The 21,563-nt window shown below is 35.5% G+C and overlaps 1 protein-coding gene across 1 annotated transcript in view; it reads left to right on the top strand.

Annotated features, from left to right (window-relative positions):
• The window catches only part of REDIC1 (regulator of DNA class I crossover intermediates 1), a 48,410-nt gene that overhangs the window by 7,166 nt on the left and 19,681 nt on the right, over positions 1–21,563 (top strand). The window contains exons 5-6 of the mRNA XM_003405380.3: positions 4,100–4,215; positions 20,930–21,456. Of these exons, the coding sequence (XP_003405428.2) occupies positions 4,100–4,215; positions 20,930–21,456 (643 nt within the window). The remainder of the gene's footprint in view (positions 1–4,099; positions 4,216–20,929; positions 21,457–21,563) is intronic.

The following is a 21,563-nucleotide window of genomic DNA, read 5'->3' as shown; positions in this document are numbered from 1 at the left end:
GATATCCTTCTCCAGGGAATAATCCCTCCTGATGACATATCCAAAGTATGTGAGACATAGTCTTGCCATCCTTGCTTCTAAGGAGCATTCTGTCTGTACTTCTTCCAAGATGGATTTGTTCATTCTTTTGGCAGTCCATGGTATGTTCAGTATTCTTTGCCAACAACACAATTCAAAGTCTTTAGTTCTTCAGTCGTCCTTATTAATTGTTCAGCTTTTGTAAGCATATGAGGTGCCTGAAAACACCATGGCTTGGGTCAGGTGCACCTTAATCTTAAAAATAACATCTTTGCTTTTTAACACTTTAAAGAGGTCTTTTGCAGCAAATTTGCCCAATGCAAAGCATCATTTGATTTCTTGACTGCTTTTTTTTTTTTTTTTTTACTTCCATAGGTGTTGATCGTGGATCCAAGTAAAATGAAATCTTTGACAACTTCAATCTTTTCCCCGTTTATCATGATGTTGCCTATTGGTCCAGTTGTGAGGTTTTTTGTTTTCTTTATGTTGAGGTGTAATCCCTACTAAAGGCTGTGGTATTTGATCTTCATCAGTAAGTACTCACGTCCTTTTCACTTTAAGCAGGCAAGAATGTTTCACCTGCGTATTGCAGGTCGTTAATGAGTCTTCCTCCAATCCTGATGCCCCGTTCTTCTTTATAGAGTCCCGCTTCTCAGATTATTTGCTCAGTATACAGATTGAATAAGTCTGGTGAAAAGATACAACCCTGATGCACACCTTTCCTGATTTTAAACCATGCACTATCCCCTTGTTCTGTTCAAATGACTGCCTCTTGATCTATGTACAGGTTCCTCATGGGTGCAATGAAGTGTTCTGGAATTCGCATTCTTTGCAGTGTTATCCATAATTTGTTATGATCCACACAGTTGAATGCCTTTACATAGTCAGTAAAACACAGGTAAATATCTTTCTGGTATTCTCTGCTTTCAGTCAGGATCCATCTGACATCAGCAATGGTATCCATGGTTGCAGGTCCTCTTCTGAATCTGGGTTGAATTTCTGGAAGTTCCCTGTCAGTGTACTGCTACAGCTGCTTTGGAATGATCTTCAACAAAATTTTATTTGCGTGTGATATTAATGATATTGTTAGATAATTTGTGCATTTAGTTGGATCACCTTTCTTTGGAATAAAACAGAACTCATATCATTCTTTGGAATAGGCATTCCATATTCTTTGGAATGTGGATCTCTTCCAATCAGTTGGTAGCTATCTTCCAAGTGTCTTGGCATAGATGAGTGAGCGCTTCCAGTACTGTATCAGTTTGTTGAAACATCTCAGTTGGTATTCCATCAATTGCTGGAGCCTTATTTTTTGCCAATGCCTTCAATACAACTTGGACCACTTCCTTCAATACTGTTGGTTCCTGATCTGGTTGAACGTCAACCAATTCTTTTTGGTACAGTGACTCTGTATATTCCTCCCATCTTCTTTTGATACTTCCTGTGTCATTTAATATTTTCCCCGTAGAATCCTTCAGTATTGGAGCTCAAGGCTTGAATTTTTTCATCAGTTGTTTCAGCTTCAGAAATGACAAGCCTGTTGTTCCCTTTTGGTTTTCTAACTTCAGGCCTTTGCGCATGTCATTATAATACTTCACTTTGTCTTCTTGAGCTGCCCTTTGAAATCTTCTGTTCAGCCCTTTTACTTCATTATTTCTTCCTTTTACTTTAGCTACTCGACATTCAAGAGCAAGTTTCAGAGTCTTCTGACATCCATTTTGGCCTTTTCTTTCTTTCTTGTCTTGAATGACCTCTTACTTTCTTCATGTATGATGTCCTTTATGTCATTCCACAACTTGTCTGGTCTTCATTCATTAGTGTTCAACGCATCAAATCTATTTTTCAGGTGGTCTCTAAATTCAGGTCGGATATATTCAAGGTCATACTTTGGCTCTTGTGGACTTTGTCTAGTTTTCCTAGCTTCAATTTGAACTTGCCTATGAGTAATTGATGATTTATTCTACAGTCGGCCGCTGTCTTGTTTTATCTGATGATGTTGAGCTTTTCCATTGTCTCTTTCCACAGATGTAGTCAATTTAATTCCTGTGTATTTTTAATTATATTATATTTAATTATATTTTATAAATCATATAGTTGATAATTTGTAAATATAGTAATAAGTTAAAATACGATTTATAAATTATAATTATATAAATAATTTATATTAAAAAATAAACTTATAGTTAAACTCAATTTATTAAAGTATTTAAAGTATGTTTTATGTTTTACAAAAAAGAGAAAAATGAAGTATGACATTCCAGTGATATGTGTTAGCCTTATTAATTTAAGGACCCAATAATTTGTGAATGATGCGATGAAAAACATTCAATTGCCCATTCAGTTTATATTTTATAAGACTAAAACTTGTATTCGAAATCAGCGTATATCTCATCTTTGCTCTGTTGAACTGTTTATGTAGGATAGAGAATAAACATTTCCATAATATCTGTTTAAACAATTTCCTGCTTGGTTACCATGTTATAGACTGCAGGTTAATCTATTTATCTAGAGAGATAAATAATGTTATATCTAATTATGACAGAAGAGAGGTAATGTCCCTTTCCAGGGTGTTCCACTGATCAAGCATAATGTCACCTTGTGAAGGATTAGGGAAGTACTTTATAGCATTTTTGGAGGGATTTAAAAAAGAGACAAATTAAAATGAAATTATACAGAAGAAAATGAGTTGAAAGAAAAGGTTAGGAAGGAAAAGTGGTTCAGGGCTCACTGGTCCCCAGAGAGGAAGTATTGAGCTGATACATAACGTTATATTCTCTTCTCTTTTGGTTTATTTCTTTCTCACTTCAAGGGATGACTTTGTCTTTGCATCTCAGTTACTGTCTTTCTTTCTGAGGCCAAGTTGTAATATCAGACTTTATTTTCAGCTCACTCTGAGTTTGGACTTTTTTTAAGACATTTTCTTTCTGTTTGTTACCCCCCCCAACACTTTTTTCCTGTTTCTGTCACTGATTGTCTTTGAACATCTCATTTCTATGTGTCATGGGTTGTAAATCACGTATACTAAATATATAAATTATAATTGTTGAATAAGAGTAGCATTGGACCACTATAAATGTCTTACATATATATATGGCACCTTCCACATTAACAAATGGGTTATCTTATCAGCTGCTTCTACAATCTTTACATACATTTTGCACTCAATAATATTGATATTCAGGAAGATTAAAGTAGCAATCTAAAACTACTTAGTAAATGATAGAACTGAGATAGTTCAGCTGTTTTGTTGTGATAAGCTCTATTACTTCCTGTCATAGCAATTTAGCGTTTATTTACTCAGGATCCTGGTTATCCTGGGTGTTTGTTATCTTGTTTAACTCTCAAAAAATGGTTAGCTCATCATAGTATCAACTCTGTTATTTTAACAGTCATTCAAATACTAATACTAGTTTCATTGTTAGAAAATTATTTTGTTTTCTCTAAGGACTACAGTTACTTTCTTTTAGACTGAAAAAGAAAAAATTGTGAATTTGTTGTTGTTAGTTGCCATGGCGTCGATTCCGGCAGCACCATAGGTGAAGAGTACAACTGCTCCATAGGGTATTCAAGACTGTGACCTTTCAGAACCAGATTACGAGGCCTATCTTCTGAGGCACCTCTGGGTGGGTTTAAGCTGCCAACCTTTGGCTACTAGCTGAACGCTTAACTCTTTGTGCCACCCAGGGACTACTGAATATAGATGTTGTTGTTGTTACATGCCATCAAGTCAGTTCTGACTCATAGCAACCCTAAGTACAATAGAACAAAACACTGCCCGGTCCTGCACCATCCTCACAGTCGTTGTTATGCTTAAGCCCATTGTTGCAGCCACTGTGTCAGTCCATCTGGTTGAGGGTCTTCATCTTTTTTGCTGACCCTCTACTTTGCCAAGCTTGATGTCCTTCTCCAGGAATTGGTCCCTCCTGATAACATGTTCAAAGTATGTGAGACAAAGTCTCACCATCCTTGCTTCTAAGGAGCATTTTGGCTCTACTTCCACTTACATGACCTTTAAATGGTAAATAGTTTATTTTGTATATATGTACATTTAATACTTTGGTGGTTTCTTGTTTTTTTTCAGCCCAGTAATGTTAACTATTCAAGATGCTTGCTTCCCAAATTCAATGAACGTAAAGATGCTCTCAGTTCATCATATAAAGCTGCACAATTTGGAACATTATTTGAAAGATTAAACAGGTAAGGAAAGATGCTTGAAGGAAATAAAAGTGTAGCATACTTTCTCTCAGTTATTTAATTTTTAGTTGACACAAATATTTTTAGCTAGAAATATAAACAGACTTTAGGAAAACTAAAAAAAAAATAATAGAAGTAAGATGTAGCATTTAATTTCAATTGTTTAAGTAATTATTTTTTAATGTGTACATCTACCTTTCATTTATTTTAAAAAATATTTTGATCCAAGGTGTTTTTACCTGTTTTATAGTCTCCATGTATTACTATTTTTTTTTCCTGTATCATAAATATGTTGCCTTCTTTTTCACATATGTGGTAGTTGGTACAGCAGAATCCCGCTGTTGTTTTCGAGATGTCTGTATATAAATCCTAGCTCATGGTTTTAAATTCCATTAAACTTGTAAAAACCATTTTCAATCACTTTTGGTAATCATAGTGAGAAACCTTGGCTCTAAAACCCTATCCCAGCCTTCCTCTTCTTAGTAAATGGCACCACTGTTCAATCAGCTGCTTAAGCCAAAAAAATGAGAGTTGTCCTTGATTCCTTCCCTTCCTTCACACCCCCAATATTCATTTCATCAACAAAATGTTGTCAATTCTATCTTCTAAATAAACTTAAAAACTATTTACTTACTTTTCCATCCAATGGGTTCTCAGTCTAAATCCCCATTGTCTTTTACCTGGAGAATTGTAATAGCCACATAGTGGTTCTTTTTGTTTCTTCCTTGTCCCAAGATCCATTTTTTACAGCTTTTTGAAAGTAAAATTGACATACAATAAACTGAATGTATTAAAAAAAAGTATGCTTTAACAAGCTTTGACATAAGTCAAAGTAATGAACATATTCATCATCCCTAGTACTTTCTCTGGGCACCTTTGTAATTTCTGCTGCCTGCCGCTTTACATCCTCTACTCCCATCCCCAACCACTGTTCTGCTGTCACTGTAGATTTTACATCATTTTATGTATTTGGTATCATTCAGTATATTCTCGTCTTTTTGTCTGGCTTCCTTCACTCAGAATAATTATTTTGAGATTCACCCATTTTGCTGTGTGTGTTAGTAGTTCCTTCCTTTTTTTGCCGAGCAGTATCCTGTTGCATGGGCATAGCACAGCTGATTAATTCACTGTGGCTGGACATTTGACTCTTTGTTTTAATTTTTGGCTATGCCAAATAAACTTCTGTGAAAGTTCATGTACAAGTCTTTATTTGAACATGTTTTCATTTCTCTTGGTTAAATACCTGTAAGTGGAATGGCTGGGTCATATGGTAGGTGTATGTTTAGCTTTTTAACCCTTTGTGACTCATGGAACATATGGTATCTCACCCACTTTTTACGCCTCTGGAGTTCCTCGGAAGTATAGTTTTCCCACTGAAAGTATTAGCTTCCCCCCAGTGTGGAATTGTATAATGGTGAAGCCCAGGTGAAAGAAACATTCAATGAAGCAAAATAGCAGAGGTATTAGGCAAAATCAGAGGTGCCCCATGTACCCAAATGGAAGACACCACACAATAAAGAGTGCTACCCAAGACTAGTGAGCCAAACGGGCTCCCACAGATCATGTATTTTCACATAGTATTTCTAACACTAGCCAAAAATTTAAACAGACTCAATGACTCAGCGTGCATTCCACTATTGAAAACACATGGTATCAATAAAAAATTCAAAACAGAAAATAACTGGGTCTTTTAAGAAACTGCCAAACTGCTTTGCAGAGTTATTTATACCATTTTATATTCTCACTACAACATATGAGAGTTTCAGTTGTAACACGTCCTTGCCAACACTTGGCGTAGTCAGTCTTTTGAAATTTAAAACATTCCAGTCAGTGTGTGGAAACCCTGGTGGTGTAGTGGTTAAGTGCTGCAGCTACTAACCAAAAGGTCGGCAGTTTGAAACCACTGGGCGCTTCTTTGAAACTCAATGGGACAGTTCTACTCTGTCCTATAGGGTTGCTATGAGTCAGAATCAGCCAGATGGCAGTGGGTTTGGTTTTTTTTTAGTCAGTGTGTAGTGGTATCTCATTGTGGTTTAATATGCATTTTCCTAATGACTAATGATATTGGGGGAAACCCTGGTGGTGTAGTGGTTAAGTGCTATGGCTGCTAACCAAGAGGTCAGCAGTTCAAATCCGCCAGGCACTCCTTGGAAGCTCTATGCGGCAGTTCTTCTCTGTCCTATAGGGTCGCTATGAATCGGAATCGACTTGATGGCAGTGGGTTTGGTTTTTTTGTTTAATGATATTGGCATCTTTTCATGCGTTTACTAGCCATTCATGTATCTCTGGTGAAATGTTTACTCCTTTCATCTTAATAGTGTCTGTTCGAAGTGCAAAAGTTTTACATTTTAACGAAGTAAAATTTATTAATTTTTTCGTTTATGAATTATGGTGTCATAACTAACAAATCTTTGCCTAACCCAAGGTTGTGAAGATTTTCTCTGTTTTTAGCTTTAGATCTTATTTTTAGGTCTATGATCTATTTTGAATTAATTTTTAAGTACGATATAAGAGTCTAAATTCATCTTTTGAATTTGTGGAAAGGAATGTCTTTCCTCACTTAATTGCTGTGGTGCTTTTGTCAAAAATCAATTGACCGTAAGTATAAGATTCTTCTGCCGCACCAGGCCTCTCAATTCTGTTCCATTGATTGGTGTCTTGATTATTTTAGCTTTGAAATCAGGAACTATATTAGTCTTCTGATTTTTTCTTTTTCAAAAATGATTTTACTCTTCTTTGACCTTTGTGTTTACATATAAATTTTAGGATCAGCTTGTCAATTTCTGTTAAAAAAAAAAAAAGTCCTACCTGGATTTTAATAGGAATTGTATTGAACCTGTAGATCAGTTTGGGGCAAAATGTCATCTTAATTATAGTCCGATCCATGAGCATTAAATGTCACTCCTCTTATTTTGGTCTTCTTTAATTTATCTCAGCAATGTATTGTAGTTTTCAATTTATAAGTCTTATGCTTCTTTTCTTATATGTATTCCTAAGTATTCTTTTTGATGCTATGTGAATGAAATTATTTTCTTAATTTCATTTTTGGATTGCTCATTGCTGTTATATAGAAATGGAGTTAATTTTTGTATGTTGATATTATATACTTTGGCCTTGTTGAACTTATTAGGTCTAGTAGTAATTTTGTGAATTCCTTAGGATTTTCATCATCCTGAATTACGTTGTCTAAAGGTAAACATATTATTACTTCCGACTTTTCAATTTGGATGCCTTTTCCTTCTTTTTCTTGTCTGACTGCATCAGCTAGAACCTCCAATACAATGTTGAAATAGCAGTGGCAAGAGGGGATGTGTTTGCATTGTTCTAATCTTAGAGAAAAAGCGTTCAGTCGTTTACCAATAAGTAACATGGTAGCCGTACGTTTTCTTTGTAGGTGCCCATTATCAGGTTGAGGAAGGTCCCTTCTGTTCTTAGTTCCCTTAGAGTTTTTATCAGATGGGTAATAGATTTTGCCACATGTTTTTGTGTGTATGTGTCTCTTGAGATTATCATGTGAGTTTTTCCTTTGTTAATATATATTATTTTGATTTTAGATGTTAAATCACCTTACAGTCCTGGGATAAGTCATTTGATCATAGTATGTAACTCTTTTATGCTGGATTTGGTTTGCTAATATTTTGTTGATGATTTTTATATGTATATTCACAAGAAAAATTGGTTTGAAATTTTTTTGTTATGATTCTTTTTTTTGGCTTTGATACCAGGGTAATTACTGGCCAACTAGTGAATTTATTTCTCACTGCAGTTTTATCAGGTTTTGCTTTATGTATTTGAAACTGTTATTAAATGAATGAACTTTAGGATTGTTATGTTCTCTCCCAGAAACAACCTCTTTATTGTTATGAAATCGCTGTCTTTATCCTTGTTAACATCCTTTGCTGTGAAATCTACTTTTTTTCTGATATTAAAATAGCTACTCTAGGTCTTTGTGGTTTAGTGTTAGCATAATATATCTTTTTCATTCTTTTACTATATATTGGGATCTTGATTTTTTAATGCAGTTTGACAATCTCTGCCTGTTAATTGAGGTGTTTTACATTCACATTTACATTCAGTGTGACTACTGATACGGTTATGTTTAGATCTACCCTCTTGCTATTTGTTTTCTATTTGCCTCATATAGACTTTGGCCCCTTTTCCCTCTTTTTATGCCTTTATCTGGTTTGAGTATTTTTTTATGACTTAATTTTATCTCTTTTGTTGGCTTTTTAGCTATAATTCTGCTTTGGTGTTTATTTCCACCCCAGTGGTTGCTTTAGGTTTTATAGTATATATCTGAATTAATCGCAGACTATTTTCAACTTACAGCACTTCAAATATAGTATAAGAACCTTACAATACTATACTTTCCTTTCTACTCTCCAGCTTTTGTGCTGTTGTATTCATACATCTTACTTTTATATAAGTTATAAACTCAGCAATATGTCATTGTTGATTTTGCTTTAAAAAGCTTTTAAAAAATAATAACACATGTTCTTTTATATTTAAGTTCATATTTATTATTTTTTGTGCTCTTCATTACTTTGAATAGATCTACCTTTCCATCTGGTAACATTTTGTTTTTGTTCAAAGGACTTTTAAACATTTCTTACAGTGTAGTTCTTCTTGTGATGAATCCTTTCATACTTTGTATGTTTTCAAATCATAATTGTGCACTTGTTTTTGGAAAGATGTCTTTTGACTTGCGTTGTTTCCAATGAGAACTTTGCTGTCATTCTTATACAATGTATCATTGTTTGCAAGAGTTTATATCATGGTTTTAAGCAAATCTTTTGATTAGAATGATCTTTTGTATTTCTTGTGCTTTGGCTTTATTGAGCTTCTTGGATCTGTGAGTTTATACCATTTATCAAATTTGGAAAATATTCAGTCACTAGTTCTTCAAATTTTTTTTTTTTTTCTGCTTCTCTTTTCCTTTGGAGACTGAAATTGCATGTAAATTAGTCTTGAACTTGTGTCACAGTTTGCTGACACTCTGTTCAATTTTTTCTCGTGGTATTTTATATAGTTTTTTTTACTATGTCTTCATGTTCACTAATTGTATTTTCTTTAGTGTCTAATGTGCTGTACATTTTATCTCAGACCTTGTAGTTGTCATCTCCAGAAGTTTCATTTAAGCCTTCTTTATATCTTCTATGTATCTAACTCAACATGCTCAGTCTTTCTTCTGTAGTCTCAAACGTGAAATATAGTTACCATACTCTTTTATGTCTTTGTCTCCCAATTCTGTAATCTGTGTCATTTCTCAGTTTATTTCTAATTGATTTTTCTCTTTATTTTGGGTTGTTAATTTTCCTCACTTTGCATCCTCAGTAATTTTGTTTAGATCCTGTACATTGTGAATTTTGTCTTTTTTTTTTAGCATTTATTTTTTTATTGTGCTTTAGGTGAAAGTTTACAGAGTAAATTAGTTTCTCATTAAACAAGTAATACACAAATTGTTTTGCAACATTGTTTGCCAACCCCATGATGTGTCAACACTCTCCCATTCTCAACACTTTTCCATTCTTCACCCCAGGTTCCCTGTTGCCATTTGTCCAGTTTTCTTATGCCTTCCTGCATCCTTGTCTTTGCTTTGGGCTGGTGTGCCTGTTTCATCTCATATACATAATTAAACTACAAAGAATGTTCCTCACTTGTGTTATTATTTGCCCTATAGACGTGTCTGATCTTTGGCTGAAGGGTGAACCTCAGGAGTGACTTAAGTACTGAGATAAAAGGATGTCCAGGGGCCATACTCTTGGGATTTCTCCAGTCTGTCAGGCCAGCAAACCTAGTCTTTTGTGTGTGTGTGTGAATTTGAATTTTGTTCTACATTTTTCTCCCATTCTGTCAAGGACCCTTGATTGTGATCCCTGTCAGAGAGGTTGGTGATGGTATCCAGGCACCATCTTGTTCTTCTGGGCTCAGTCTGGCAGAGGTTGTGGTAGTTTTGGCCAGTTAGTCCTTTGGACTAACCTGTCCCTTGTGTCTTTGGTTTTCTTCATTCTCCTTTGCTCCTGTGGGGATGGGACCAGTAGCTGTATCTTACATGGCCATTCACAGGTTTTTAAGACCCCAGATGCTACTCACCACAGGTGGATGTAGAATATTTTCTTTTTTATAAACTATTTTATGCCAATTGAGCTAGATGTTCCTCAAGACCACGGTCCCCACAGCCCTCAGCCCAGTAATTCAGTCTCTCAGTGAGTTTGAATGTGTCTGCACAGCTTCTGTGATTTTGCCTTGGTCAAGTTGTGCTGACTTCTCCAGTACTGTGTACTCTATAACCCTTCACCAAAGTTACCACTTATCTATTATCTAGTTAGTGTTTTTCCATCCCCATCTCTCCCCTTCCTCGTAACCATAAAAGACTTTCTTTCTGTGTGTAAACCTTTTCTTCAGTTTTTATAATAGTGGACTCGTACAGTATTTGTCCTTTTGTGATTGACTTATTTCATTCAGCATAATGCCCTCCAGATTCATCTTTGTTGTGAGATGCTTTGCAGAGTCATCGTTGTTCTTTATCGTTGTGTGGTATTCCATTGTGTGTACCATAGTTTGCTTATGCATGCATTTGTTGATGACATCTAGGTTGTTTCCGTCTTTTCACTGTTGCTATCAATGCTGAAATGAACATGATTTTGCGTATGTCTATTCCTATGATGGCTCTTATTTGTCTACTATATAGTCCTAGGAGTGGGATTGCTGGATCATATGGCATTTCTATTTCTAGCTTTTTAAGGATGGGCCATATCGTTTTCCAGACATGGTTGTAACATTTTGCATTTTCACCAACAGTGCATCAGAGTTCCATTCTCCCTGCAGCCTCTCCAACATTTGTTATTTTCTGTTTTTTGATTTGTGCCAGTAATATCTGGGTGAGATAGTATCTTACTGTGGTTTTGATTTGCATTTCTCTAACGGCTAGTGATCTGAGCATTTCCTCATGTGTCTGTTAGCCACCTGAATGTCTTCTTTGGTGAAGTGTCTGTTCATATCCTTTGCCCATTTTTTTAATTGTATTGTCTTTTTGCTGTACAAGTGTTGGATTTTCGTGTAAATTTTAGAGGTTAAACCTTTGTCTGATTTGTCATAGCCCAAAATTTTTTCCCCATCTGTAGATTTTCATTTTACTCTTTTGATGAAGTCTTCTGATGTAAGATGAAGTCTTCTGATGAGCATTAGTATTTAATTTTTAGAAGATCCGAGTTATGTAGCTTATCTTCTGGTGTTTGTGTATTGTTAGTTACGGTTTGTATCCTGTTAGTGTCGTGTATTAAGGTCTCTAGCATTGATCCTATTTTTTCTTCTATGATTTTTATAGTTTTTGGTTTTATATTTAGGTCTTTGATCCATTTTGAATTAGTTTTTGTGTATGGTATGAGGTATGGACCCTATTTCATTTTTTTGCAGGTGGACATCCAGTTTTGCCAGCACCATTTGTTAAGAAGACTGTCTTTTTCCCATTTGATGGACCTTGGGCCTTTGTCAAAGATCAGGTGACCATAGGTGAATGGATTTACATCTGGGATCTCAATTCTGTTTCATTAGTCAATATGTCTATTGTGCCAGTACCAGGCTGTTTTGACTACTGTAGCTGTATACTAGGTTCTGACTCAGGTAGCGTGAGGCCTCCTACTTTGGTCTTCTTTTTCAATAATGCTTCACTTTTCCAGGCCCTCTTTCTTTCCGTATAAAGTTAATCATTAGTTTTTCCATTTTGTTAAAGAAAGCTATTGATACTTGGATTGAGATTGCATTATATTTGTAGATTGCTTTGGGTAGAATTGACATTTTCACAATGTTGAGTCTACCTATCTATGAGCATGGTATATTTTTTCCATTTATGTAGATCTCTTTTGGTTTCTTGCAATAGTGTTTTGTAGTTTTCTTTGTTTAGGTCTTTTATGTCCTTGGTTAGATTTATCCCTTTAGTCAATGTTCAACCATTTCAAGAGGTGGCATATGATCAGGAACCAGTGGTACTGAAGGAAAGAAGTCCAAGCTGCCCTGAAGGCACTGGTGAAAAACAAGGCTCCAGGAATTGATGGAATATCAATTGAGATGTTTCAACAAACAGATGCAATGCTGGAGGTGCTTACTCATCTATGCCAAGAAATATGGAAGACAGCTTCCTGGCCAACTGACTGGAAGAGATCCATATATATGCCTATTCCCAAGAAAGGTGATCTAATTGAATGTGGAAATTATAGAACAATATCATTAATATCACACACAAGCAAAATTTTGCTGAAGGTCATTCAAAAACAGCTGCAGCAGTATATTGACAGGGAACTGCCAGAAATTCAGGCCGGTTTCAGAAGAGGACATGGAACCAGGGATATCATTGCTGATGTCAGATGGATCCTGGCTGAAAGCAGAGAACACCAGAAGGATGTTTACCTGTGTTTTATTGAATATGCAAAGGCATTCGACTGGGTAGATCATAACAAATTACGGAATACATTGCGAAGAATGGGAATTCCAGAACACTTAATTGTGCTCCTGAGGAACCTTTACATAGATCAAGAGGCAGTCGTTCAGACAGAGCAAGGGGATACTGATTGGTTTAAAGTCAGGAAAGGTGTGCGTCAGGGTTGTATTCTTTTGCCATACCTATTCAATCTGTATGCCGAGCAAATAATCTGAGAAGCTGGACTGTATGAAGAAGAACGGGGCATCAGGATTGGAGGAAGACTCATTAACAACCTGCGTTATGCAGATGACACAATCTTGCTTGCTGAAAGTGAAAAGGACTTGAAGCACTTACTGATGGAGATCAAAGACCACAGCCTTCAGTGTGGATTGCACCTCAACATAAAGAAAACAAAAATCCTCACAACTGGACCAATGAGCAACATCATTATAAACGGAGCAAAGATTGAAGTTGTCAAGGATTTCATTTTACTTGGATCCACAATCAGCAGCCATGGAAGCAGCAGTCAAGAAATCAAAAGACACATTGCATGGGGTAAATCTGCTGCAAAGGACCTCTTTAATGTGTTGAAGAGCAAAGGTGTCACCTTGAAGACTAGGGTGCTCCTGACCTAAGCCATGGTATTTTCAATTGGATCATATGCATGTGAAAGCTAGACAATGAGTAAGGAAGACCAAAGAAGAATTGACGCCTTTGAATGGTGGTGTTGGTGAAGAATATCGAGTATACCATAGACGGCTAAAAGAACGAACAAATCTGTTTTGGAAGAAGTATAGCCAGTATGCTCCTTAGAAGCAAGGATGGCGAGACTGCATCTTACATACTTTGGACATATTGTTGGGACGGATCAGTCCATGGAGAAGGACATCATGCTTGGCAGAGTACGGGGTCAGTGGAAAAGAGGAAGACCCTCAACAAGGTGGGTTGACACAGTGGCTGCAACAATGAGCTCAAACATAACAACGATTGTAAGGATGGCTCAGGTCCCAGCAGTGTTTCGTTCTGTTGTGCATAGGGTCACTATGAGTTGGAACTGACTCGGTGGCACCTAACAACAGCAGCAGCATTTTTTTAGGGCTATATAAATGGTACTCCTTTCCTGATTTCATTTTCATAGTTCTCTTTATTGGTATATAGGAATCGAACTGATTTTTGTATGTTTATCTTGTATCGTGCCACTCTGCTGAATCCTTCTATTAGTTGCAGTAGTTTTCTTGTGGAGTGTTTTGGGTTCTCTATGTATAGCATCATATCATCCATGAATAGGGGTAGTTTTACTTCTTCAGTAATTTGGGTGCCCTTTATATCTTTTTCTTGCCTTACTGCTCTAGCTAGGACTTCCATCACAATGTTAAATTGGAATGATGATGATGGACACCCTGTCTTGTTCCTGTTCTCAGGGGGAATGTTTTAAGCCTCTCTTCATTGAAAATGATGTTGGCTGTTGGTTTTGTATAAACAAAACAAAACAAGAAAAAAACTAAACCCCTCGCGGTTGAGTCAATTCCAACTCATTACAACCCTGTAAGACAGAGTAGAATTGCCCCATACTGTTTCCAAGGAATGGTTTCAAACTGCCAGCCTTTTGGTTAGCAGACTAGCTTTAATCACTGTACTACCAGGGCTCTTGGTTTTGTATAGATGCCCTTTGTTATGTTGAGGAATTTCTCTCCTTTTCCTCTTTTATTGGGAGTTTTTATCAGGAATGGCGGTTGAACTTTACCAAATGCCTTTTAAGCATCGATTGAGATGATCATGTGATTCTTTTGTTTTATGTGGTAGATTATGTTGATTGATTTTCTAATGTCGAACCATCCTTGCATAAAAAAAAAAAAAAATTTTTTTTTTTTTTCATACCTGGTATGAATTCTACTTGGTCGGGGTGTTGGGTTTTTTTTTTTTTTTTTTTTAATGATACTGAATTCTGTTGGCTAGAATTTTCCTGAGAATTTTTCCATCTATAATCATGAGAGATACTGGTCTGTAATTTTCTTTTTTTGTGGTGTTTTGCCTGGTTTTGATACAGAGTTATGCTGGCTTCATAGAATAAATTTGGAAGTATCCCTAGTATTGGTATAAGCTCTTTTCTGAATGTTTGGTAGAATTCTCCAGTGAAGCCATCTGGGCCAGGTTTGTTGGGAGTTTTCTATTACCTTTTCAATCTCTTCTCTTGTTATGGGTTTGTAGATATTCTACCTCAGTTTGTGTTAGTTTAGGTATATATATTTCTAGAAATTTGTCCATTTCCTCTAGGTTTTCAAATTTGTTGGAGTAGTTTTTCATAGTACTCTGTTACCCTTTTTATGTCAGTTGGGTCTGTTGTAATGTTCCCCATTTCATTTTTTGTTAGGATTATTTGCCTCCTCCCCTGTTTTACTTTCGTTAATTTGGCCAGTGTTTTTTTGATTTTGTTGATCCTGTCATAGAACCAACTTTTGGTTTTGATTCTTTTTATTGTTTTTTTTTTTGTTGTTGTTGTTATTCTCTTATTTATTTCTACTCTGATCTTCATTATTTCCTTTATTCTGGTGGCTTTGGGCCACTTTTGCTCTTCTCTTTCTGTTTGTTCGAGTTGTAGGGCTAATGTTTTCATTTTGTCCTGTTCTTTTTTGATACGTGAATCTATGGCTATAAATTAACCTCCAAGCTTAGCCTTTGTTGTGTCCCAAGGGTTTTGGTATGATGTGTTTTCATTATCATTTGATTTTTTTACTCCATCTTTGATTTCTTCTATTACCTAATGGTTTTTAAGCAAGGTGTTCTTCAGTTTCCATGATTTTGATTTTTTTTCCTTGCTCTTCCTGTTATTAATTTCTACTTTTATGGCACTGTGATCAGAGAAGATGCTTTGTATTATCTCGGTGTTTTGATTTTGTTGAAGGTTGCTTTGTGGCCTAAGATATGGTCCATCCTGGAGAGTGTTTCATATGTGTTGGAAAAGAATGTATACTTTTGCTGCTTTTGGGAGGGGTGTTCGATATACGTCTACGAGGTCAGTATGGCTGATTCTGTATCTTTGCTGAGTTTCTTTCTAGATGTCTGTCCTTTACTGAGAATGTTGTGTTGAAGTCTCGTACTATTATTGTGGAACTGTCAATTTCTCTTTTCAGTGCTGTTAGAGTTTGTTTTTATGTATTTTGGAGCTGCATCATTTAGGTGCATAGATATTATGGTTATGTCATCATGGTATATGTCCCTTTTAATCATTTTATACTGTCCTTCCTTGTCTTTTAGGATGGATTTTTGCCTTAAAGTCAATTTTATCTGAGATTAGTATTGCCACTCCCAGCCTTTTTTGGCAGCTGTTTGCTTGATATATTTTTTTCCATCCTTTGATTTTTAATATATTTATGTCTTTGTGTGTAAGGTCTGTCTCTTCTAGACAGCATATTGATGGGCCCTGTGTTTTTAATCCATTCTGTCACTCTCCATGTCTTCAGGTTCATTTAAGCCATTTACATTCAGTATGATAATCAATAGGTGGGAGTTTATTGCTGTTATTTTGTAGTGATTTTTTTTTTTTTTTTTTTTTTTGTGGTGCTGAGGTTTTCTATGTCCTTATTCTCCTGTGCTGAGTTCCTTTTGTTTGTAGAATTTATTTTCATTTCTTTTGTTATTGTAGATTTTGTGTTTACTAAGACTGTGTTTTTCTTCTTTTTTTTTGGTGAGTAGGTTTGTTAACTTTCTTAGTGGTTACCTTGAAGTTTTCCCTTATCTTCCTTAGTTTCAACCAGTCTTTTATTACTTGATATCGCTTTGTCTACCTCTCATTTTGAAACTTCTATGCCTACACTGTTCCCCCTTTTCTTGTGACATTGTCAGCATTTATAGATTGATGTCTCTAATTCCCTGTTTTAAGTCTTTTAGTTTTGTTTTATCCTTGAGAGTTCATTACCTAGGTCGGTATCTAGCTGATACTGGTCTGTGTTCTAGATTCAGGTTGTTGTCTGATGTTGATTCTCTAACCAAAGGGCTCCCTTTAATAACTCTTGTAAGCTTGGTTTGGTTTTTACAAATTCACTTAGTTTCTGCTTATCTGGAAATGTCCTAATTTTGCCATCATATTTGTGAGGAGAGTTTTGCAGAATATGCTATTCTTGGTTGGCACTTTTTTTTTTTTTTTCTTGCAAGGTTTTATGTATGTCATACCATTGCCTTCTTGCGAGCATGGATTCTACTGATTAATCAGAGTTTAGTCTTATTATTTCTCCTTTGTATTTGACCTTTCAATTTTCTTCAGCTTCTCTTGAGATTCTTTCTTTGTCTTTGGTTTTGGCTAGTGTGATTATGATATGTCTTGGTGACTTTCTTCTGGAGTCTGCCCTGTATGGGGTTCATTGAGCTTCTTGGATGGTCAGCTTTTCATCTTTCATGATATTAGGGAGTTTTTCTATCTGTAAATCTTCAGTGGTCCTCTCTGTGTTTTCCATTTTCTCTCTCTGTTCTGGAATTCTGATCACATGTAAAATTTTGCTCTTGATTGTATCCCACATAGTTCTTAGGTTTTCTCCATTTTTCTTCATTCTTTTCTCCGTTTTTTCTTCAAAGTGGCATTCATGGATTTTTCTTTGATTTCACTAGTTTCATTGTTTCATATTTGCTCCTAAAACCTTCTATTGCATTGTCCATTTCTGAAATCTTGTTGTTTATCTTTTGGATTTTTAATTGCTATTTATGTAAATGATTTCTGTTCTTCATTTTCACATTTTGTTCTTTTATTTTCCTGAATTACTCTATTGCTTTGTCTGTGTTTTCCTTGATTTTGGCTATGTTTTGGTTGTTTTTTTCTCTTTTCTCCATGATTTTGTCTGTGTTTTCCTTGATCTCTATATTAGACTTTTGAATTCCCTATCAGGTAGTTCCAGTGCCTTTTTTTCTGCCAGAAGGTTATCTGGTGCTTTATTTTGGTCACTTACTGGAGCCATCTTGTCCTCTTTTTTTATGTTTTGATATTGTCTCCTGTATCCAAGACATTCAGGTATTATTTTTTTTTATTTATTGATTGTAGGTTTTTTTTGTTTCATCCTGCTTTTTTGTTTTGTTTGGTTATGTCTGGGAAGGCGGGCTGGGCATGCTTGGTTTTTTGCTTGTTTGAGGGCACAATAGTTCTTACCACCTTGTCTGGATGTGTAGGGCTGGTTGCTCAGCTCTATCTTCTACTGGGAATTCCATGGAGGTGCCTTTCTGTGTGCGGGGTTGTTGGCTTTATTCCAAGATGGCCACATTGAATCATGCCATTTGGCCTGGAACCTCCACTTTCTATCTCTACTCCTTTGCCATTTTCTATTAGTTTCTTCTTCTCAGTGGCTTCTGATCTAATAATTTATCCCGTCATTTAAGGTTCTGGGCTCCAGGATTGATGTTTGTATTTGTTTTACTTAGTTTTTCGGGTCTTTGTTGCAGCAGGATGGCTTAGTGCATCTGGCTAGTTCACCATCTTGGCTCCACCTCCGAATTTCACCTTTGTAGTTGCTGGAAATTTTTGTGTTCCTGTAAATAGTCCTGAGCTTTGTTCTTGGATACAGTTTAGTTACTTGGGAATAAAAAAAAAAAAAAAATTTTTTTTTTTTTTTTTTGGGAATGATGGGATCTTATTCAGACTTGCTTTTAAGCTTTGTTATACAGGACCAGATAATCCTTTAGTCTAGGGCTAATTTTGTCCCACCCCTGATGCAATACCCTTCTAAATTCTTTCCCTGATTTCCACTGAATTATAAGGTTTTCCACTCTTGCTGGTGGGAACACAATCTTTTTCCAGCCCTGTGTGAACTCCAGAGATAGTTCCATCTTCTCCTCTTGGATCGTTCTTTTCCCCCAGCCTTGGGATGTTTTCTTCACATGCATGAGCTTATCAGTACTTAGTTGAAGACTTGAGAAGAAACCTGTATAGATCTCTGGAGCTCTCTTTCTTTAAAACTCTCTCCTCCCCAGTACTCTGCCCTGCGAATACTATCCTCTATAGTCTTCGTGGACTAGCAGCTTTGTTTCCTCAGCAATGGGAATCTTCTGGGTTTTGATTGGGACATCTCTCTTTGTGCTATGCCCTGGATATTAGACAATAAACAGGGGCAATGATGGGTTCACTTCATTTGCTTTCCTTCTCTTAGGGGTCACTGTCCTGCTTATCTGATGACCCATGTCTGAAAACCATTGTTTAATATATTTTGTCCAGTTTTTTTTTTTTTTGCATCTGTTAGGAGGGTAAATTCAATCCTTGTTTCTTTATTTTGGCTAGGTGGAAGTCCTGAATTCATTTTTTCCCAGTAGTCAGACTGATGTTTTCCAATGCAAAAAGCAAACCAGTTTTAGTTTTGTACTTGAAACCTTTCAATGGTTTCAAGTTGCTCTTTTTAAAGGTAACACTGTGCATAATCTGGGCCCTTTTGTACCTTTTTAACCTTGGTCATAAACTTTATCTCACTGATTCTATTCCACCTTTATGTCCCTTCTTTCTGTTTCTTAAACGGGCTACATATTTTACATTCAAGCTTATTATTCTGTCTCCTTGGAATGTGTTTATTTCCTTCTTTATGTGTCTAAAAACTATTTTCAGCTTATTTGCCAATTCCATACTAAAGATTTTCCTGAGCAAACTATCTGAAATAGGGCCTCCAACACAAGTTATTCCATCATGTGTTCTTGTAGCACCTATAATTATCTTTTTTTTTTAAAAAACTTTTATTGAGCTTCAAGTGAATGTTTACAAATCAAGTCAGTGTGTCACATATAAGTTTATATACATCTTACTCCATACTCTGACTTGCTCTCCCCCAATGAGTCAGCCCTTCCATATAATTGTCTTTTTTATGTGTTTACTTTTCTGTTTCTTATCCATTCTACTTATACAGATAATTATCTTATTGGCTTAATATCATTCTTCACTGGAATATTAAGTCCATTGTCTCCTTGCTAAATAGTAGGTATATATCAGATATTTGTGTGTTATTTTTTAGGTGCCATCGAGTTGGTTCTGATTCATAGCAACCATATGTACAACAGAAAGAAATGCTGCCTGGTCCTGTGCCATTCTCACAATCATTGCTGTGTTTGAGCCCATTGCTGCAGTCACTGTATCAATCCATCTTGTTGAGGGTCTTCCTCTTTTTTGCCGACTTTCTACTTTACCAAGCATGATGTCATTTTCCAGGGATTGGCCCTCTTGTTTAATACACATAAAAGGTTAATGTACATAATGAATGTATCCCAAACTATTTTAGTCCATAATATTTAATGAATTTTGGTATAATGAGATAGTATTATTCTGACCAAAATGCCAGTAGGGTTCTTACTGAGAAACAGTGTTGGATCATGATCTGTTCACGTTCATGAGCAAAACATTTACCTCTCCCTTCTTAATAGCATGGGTCACAGGAACTGTCTTTTATCTCTGTGTCCCCCACATGTAACATAGTGCCTGGAATATTGGTGCTTATTCAGTATTTGATAAATATCTTAGAAAAATAAAATTGGCTTGTCAGTGAGAATTTTAGCATTTTATGTATTTTCTTTCTAAATTTCTCTGGTACCTCCAACCTCTGAAACACCTAAGCATACCAAATAAATTTGTAGATTGTCACTGGCAACAAAATCAAGAACATAATTGATTTCTAATTATTTCCTATCAAAGCTTTGATCTTGTTCACAAATTGGACTTAACCTAGAATTACTATTTACAGATTAGAAGGGACCTTACAAGGTATCTAGCTGAACTTTTTCATCTGATTCACATTATCTCTTGGCTTTATTACTTATATATGCATTTCTGTCTATATTGCTCTTCCTTGGAATTTTCAGAGTTATTTTTATATCCTCATTATGTTAAGAAATATCTGTTATAATGTTTTCATGACTATTTGACTTGATGTTTAAAACTGGAGGTAACTTGCTCTGCACAGTCTGCAAAATATCTTTCTCTGGTGAATGGAGCAACAGTGACATACAGTGGTTGTCTAAGTCATTCACTAGGTCTTATTACAGAAGATATACTAAAAGTTGGTCATGTTTTGTTTCGTTAATATAACAGTAAATTGAACCATAGAATAGTATTTTATGTTAAAATATTAAAGTGAGTATAGATTATTTTTATACTAAGTAAGGCATTAGAACACGAGACCCAAAGCAATGCTATTTATTTAAATTAAAAAAAAAAAATAAAAACATTGCCTAAGTACATGTTGGTAGCTATTCAATATGCTCTCTAAGATATTAACTTTAAGTGTTTCTAAGTGGAAATGCTTTATGCTTTTCTTGCTAAATATGTTTTTATTTATCACAAAGTCCAGGAAATCGGAATTTCCTTACTGAAAGACCTGCTGTAATTATGGGTGAAGATTGTGGAAGCATGAATGAAAGAAGAGAGTCAGACTTCGTTACTGAAAAACAAACAGTACAACCTTTTCGGGGAGAAAATAGAAAAGCAGTATTAAATTGTATTGAAGATGCTAACCAGGCAATCCCCAGCAGTCTCTCTGAGAATTGTAACTCTTTTTTTAGTCAAAATATGATCAATTTATTAAACTTAGATCAGCAGAGGATAAAGGAAAACACTGACAAGTGTGGCTGTGACAGTGGAGATATCTGTGCAGTTACTAGTTCTAGTAAAAAATATTTCACTGATAGATGCCTAAGGAGCATTTTTACAGTTCCAGAATTGACTTATAGTAATTCTACTTTTAATAAAACAAGTAACCCTGAAAAGTGTCAGCCAAAGAATGGCTATCAGAAAAAGTATATCAATAATGAAGGAAATAATTTTAGTACATCTTTTGAGAAGCATTGTTATCCAGCCAGCTCTGAAAAAACAGGTTGGTGTCATACGTGGAAAATGTAGTAATCTGTTTTTTTTTTTTTTTTTTCTTCAGTTGTAATATAAATATATATATTTTTTGTGTGTGTATAAATATGTGTGTAT

Source organism: Loxodonta africana, chromosome 4, assembly GCF_030014295.1.
Source record: "Loxodonta africana isolate mLoxAfr1 chromosome 4, mLoxAfr1.hap2, whole genome shotgun sequence".
Classification (NCBI taxonomy): Eukaryota; Metazoa; Chordata; class Mammalia; order Proboscidea; family Elephantidae; genus Loxodonta; species Loxodonta africana.
This window is presented reverse-complemented; position numbering and strand designations above follow the sequence as displayed.